Source organism: Propithecus coquereli, unplaced genomic scaffold (assembly GCF_000956105.1).
Source record: "Propithecus coquereli isolate 6110/MARCELLA unplaced genomic scaffold, Pcoq_1.0 Scaffold437, whole genome shotgun sequence".
Taxonomy (NCBI): Eukaryota; Metazoa; Chordata; class Mammalia; order Primates; family Indriidae; genus Propithecus; species Propithecus coquereli.
In genome coordinates, this window is record NW_012150141.1 from 668,193 (window position 1) to 673,151 (window position 4,959).

At 33.7% G+C, this 4,959-nt stretch overlaps 1 protein-coding gene across 1 annotated transcript in view; it reads right to left on the reverse strand.

Moving 5' to 3' along the window:
- ADGRL3 (adhesion G protein-coupled receptor L3) overlaps positions 1–4,959 on the reverse strand; it is a gene marked incomplete at its 5' end in the record, with an annotated part of 558,279 nt that overhangs the window by 333,369 nt on the left and 219,951 nt on the right. The window contains 2 exons of the mRNA XM_012653972.1: positions 1,585–2,385; positions 4,524–4,538. Coding sequence (XP_012509426.1) covers positions 1,585–2,385; positions 4,524–4,538 — 816 coding nt within the window. The remainder of the gene's footprint in view (positions 1–1,584; positions 2,386–4,523; positions 4,539–4,959) is intronic.

A 4,959-nucleotide genomic window follows, 5' to 3' on the forward strand; every position in this document is an offset into this window, starting at 1 on the left:
AAAAAAAAAAAAAAAAAAAGAAGGCTAAGAACCATCCATAAACAAGAGTTTACACTAACTAAATATAAATTTTAGTTTAAGAATGCCACAGCTCTGAAAGAATTGTCTTCCTAGAATACTCCAAATGATTGATTCTTATTTTAAACTGCAGAGTATATTGGGTTTAAAAAAACACACACAAAAAACAAAACAAAAAAACCTTACCTGTACAGCAGTGGGCCAGATAATGCAGTTGGTCTAGGAGATATTTTTTGAGGACTTAGTAAAGAGAAATTGCTATTGTTGCTATTGCATATTTAAGCTTTTCCTTCCATAAAAGCCAATTCAGCATAATATCAGCATTACTGATGGTGGAAAGGAGTGCTATCACTCTGACTGAAGCCTCACAGGGATTAAAGAAAACGTCACTGATTTGTCATTCTATCTGAATAAGAAGTAGAAAGCCATTCATTCATTCAGCAAGAGTTATTAAGCATTACTTATAGATATGTCATATATTGCACTGGAGTCAGAGAAAACAGAAATAATGGTCAGATAAAAATATAATAAAAGGATAGGTAAGGCAAGGCCATTGGCCATAAAAAAAAACGTAGAATCTAGTTCTGCAGGAAGATGTGTATATAATGGACTAAGAGAGCAGAATGGCATGGTAGTAAAAGTATGATGAAAAATAATGTAGAAAGAGAAATATTAACAAGTAAACTCTATGACAAAAATATTTTAATTTTTGAATTGCCATATTACTATCAAAATTCAGAAACCTAAATTTAGTTTTCCATTATCCTTTATCTTGGAGAACACTATTATGGCTAGTTACAAAATCTGACTTTTAAAGTAAAATAATTGTGCTCTGTTGTGTAAATAAAAATGAAAAAAACCCAAAGCTATTTATGACTGTCTTTAAACAACACTAAAAGGAAACAGTATGTTCTAGAAGGGGAAAAGAACACTTGTAGAGAATCGAAATCAAATATCTCAAGCTTACTCAAAACTGTGCTTTGCATTGTCATTTCTTATAGAAATTGAGATCTATTTTTTCTGTACTTATCAGTTATGAACATTTTCCCCTATATATCAGTTAGGTTCAAGCAGACATAGGTACACTCGAACTGGCCGTATTCCCAATGGGGAAGGGCGTATATGATGCTCTCTGTGAGGTGAATATATTGGTGCCGGACTCCTGAAGCATAATATCAAGTTAACCCTTTGACATGTCCCAAGTAGACAGAATTTCTGCAGGCATTTCACAATTAATTAGACAGGATGGCATTCTTATTTTAGCAAAGGTTTTACGCACTTCACTATACACAGAACTAACCAGCTGATCATGATAAATGCCTTTCAAAGACAAACAGCTAACGATTGGAGATGATCTGAGCAGAGGAGAGTTGCTTGTAGTCATACTTTTTTAAGAGATGAAAGTGATTAACAGCACCCTTTTTCAGATGCAAGGATAATGAACAATTTTCAGGTACACAGGCAAGAAACACAGATCACGAAGGAAGTCTAATCAAAACGTGCAATAAACTTATTGAGAACAAACTACATACTTCCACAAAGAGTACCATCAAAAGTTGAACTTACCCGATCTACTATCCAGAGGTCCAAAGTCCAAAGAATATTTCACGACGTGATAGTTATTCCACACGTAAAGGAGGTTGTCCCTGGGGTTGTAATCCACAGCTGCGATGTACTGGTACGAATTTGGAAAGGGCACATCCACCAAACTATCCTTGCTTTGGTCTGTATTGTAAATGTAGTCAATCTTATTCCCAGTGGCCTCATTGTCATCATCCTCATATACGGATTTGACCACATACAGAATCCCACAAATCATAAACGCATTGGAAGCTGACCTTTTATCATACGCAGTATCCCATGTCCCTTCGATCCGTAGAGTGTAAGGGTTCAATTGACTAATGACAATTTTGCCATTGTTTTGTTCTGTTGCATAGATTACCCACAGCCCGTTCTCGTCCACTGCCAGGTCTATGTCAGATTTGCCTCCCCATCGGTAAGGGGAGGTATCGTGGTAATTAGCATTTGCTATGATAGCCTCTCCACTCTTGATCCTAGTCCGCAAATCGAACTTCACGATGTTCCTGGTGCGCTCTTTGTTGAAGAACAAAGCCCCGTCATACACAACAAATCCTGTGCCGTCCACCCTGTGAGGGAGCTTGTAGGTTGTAGTTGGCCTTCCAGCAATGAAGTCATCCTTGGATGAATACTCGGTCAGGGTATCCGTTCTGTAGGGGGTCCAGGGCATATAGTAAATCTTGTCAGAAGCCTGTAGAGGATCTTTGCACCATGCCCCAGATTGGTGGTCGGACTCAAACAAATGTTCACTCTGGTATACTCCTTTTAGTAGTCCAGGACAAAGAAAAACTGTTGGAAGGCAAAGAGTTAAAATAATAAATACATTAATTTTTTTGTCATATATTCTTAGTTTTCACCAAATGGAATGCAACTTTAATAAGAGATACCCACCACCATTAACTTGGCTGCATTCTTTTGAGAACACAAAGTATTCTTCCACATTAATTTTGGCTTTTTTTCCAAAATCATTTTGATTTCATTTACCAAAAAAATTTAGCCTTTTTATGAGTAGATGTACTTTCCTGTGATTTTTACCTTTGTAAACATGTGTTATAATATTTCTCAATATATGTCAGATGACATATATCTATGTACTCTATAGACATGTAACAAGTACAAAAGTTTATATACAATATTTTTGTTAGTTCGGTAAAGAACATATCTTATTTGAAAATAAAAATATATTGTTTCCACTCTGATGAAAATAGCTATTCAACAGTTATCATTAACAAACAGATGGATATCTCATCATAATGTTTTTTTAAAAAATAAAGGAAACTAAAAGCCCTGTAATAGGCCACTGAATCTTCTAGCAAAAAAGCTCTCAAAGCTGCTACAACACACACAGAGCATGCAACCCACACAATTAAAAATGAGTGATGGATGGATACTGGAAGGAAAAAGAGAGAGGAAGAAAAAGAAAGGAAAGAAGGAATAAGGAAAGAAGGAAAGGTGAAAGGTTACAGAAAAGAACCAAAGATCTAGATTTTAATCAGTTAAAATGTCCTGTTAAATACAGTAGTATTGGAACTTAAAAACATGTACCTTTTACTGTTACATGAGAAGAGCATTAAAAAACAAGATTACTTGCTATAATATTTTGCTGCTCATACTTCAGAATGAAAATGGGCAGGAATCATTTGATTCGCTTGATTTTTAGTATGACTCAGTAGCATATTGTGTGAGCGGTGCTGAGCCAGATTGGCTGATTCATCTGCAATGAAGGGCTATAAAGCAATGTTTCCCAAAGGATGGTCCTTGAAGCACCTGTTTCAAGTTAGATGATGCCCAGAAAGAAAAAAGGGCTCCTTAGTCACACATGTTTAAGAAATATCATATTAAATATAATTGTGGCAGAGATTCTAATAGCTTAGGTGCATTAGTGAATCTCCAAGGTCAAAGTGGGGAGGCTGAGCAAATTTCATAAACTACTTTAATCATGGATCCCTTTTTATAGAGCCTCTTTGGAGGACAGTGTTCTGCTGAACCTGCTATGGGAAACACTGCTCTGCTATATTTGCAAAGCAAACACACTGAAAAATAATCATGCAATCCACTGTTATGTCTGAAATGATTATAAGTGTACTGGGCAGAGAAATTAAGACATCACAAATAATTTGGATGTCGACCCATTTTTTTTAATGATTAAAGGACTGTTTTTTCAGAATTAGTGATCAGCTTTTTAACAGCAACTATAAGCATAGATCCAATAGAAAGATGAAACTCAGCTAGGTATGGAAGATTAATTGAAAAGAACATTATTAAAATACCAAAAGTATTACTTTTAAAGAAATCAAAAGTTTGGGGGAAAAGCTGACTACCAAAATCTTCCACAGCAAAGATAAATGGCCAACATCATTTTATCGTCAATAATAATATTGGTGATTATTAAGAATTTGTCATTTTTATTAAATAATATGATTGCCATAATTATAAAGGATACGTACCCATTGTTGTCAAAATTTTATATAGCTTTTATATTAAAGTTAATTATCAGCCCTTGACTACTAAAGTAATTTATTTTAGGGTACTTCAGAAAACTATCTCCCCCTTCCCTCCAATAGTTAAAAATTAATACAACAGGGGGAAATCACACCAGAGCTATAGAAAATTATCTAGTATAGAAATAAAAACAAATCTAAAGCAATCACCATCCATCACTATCTATTGGATTTCTAACTACTTAAAAATGAAGAGAAATAAAATACACTGTTGAAAATTTTACACTGTTAAACTATTTTAAGACGAAAGGATCAAATCGGCACTGGTCATTAATACAGATTAAAGTGAAGTTGAGCAGCAGAAGTAGTAAATAAATTTTCATAAAATAGATAAGAATTAATAACAAAATTATCGTAACTAAATGTTAAACTGTTAAATAACTTAGCCTATAAATAGTATATAATTTATGAAAGGTATTTAATTACCTTTTTGTTCCACTTCTATTGGAGAGAGAGAAGTAAAGAGAGAAAGGAGAAAAGAGAATAGATTAATGGTACGGTATTGGCCAAGCACTTTTTATTCACCTCTTCCAAACTGAAAGTAAATAATTTATTTCACTCACACTTGCTTTATTGAATGTTATATGTTTCTATAAAACCCATTTCTCCATGACAACTATTTTTTTAAAAAATCATCTATAAGCTTTAAAATACAATACGAACTTTGAAAAAAAGGCAAAAATTGTCAATTATCAAAAATTATCAGTTAAGATTAAATAAACATACCATTCCAAACTATAAACATAGGAAATGCAATATGCATAATTAGAATATTTCCATTTGAAAGACAAGTCAGCAATTATACACAGAAAATTTTCATATAGTTTGGCTAGTGCCACTTATAAATATTATAGTTTATACC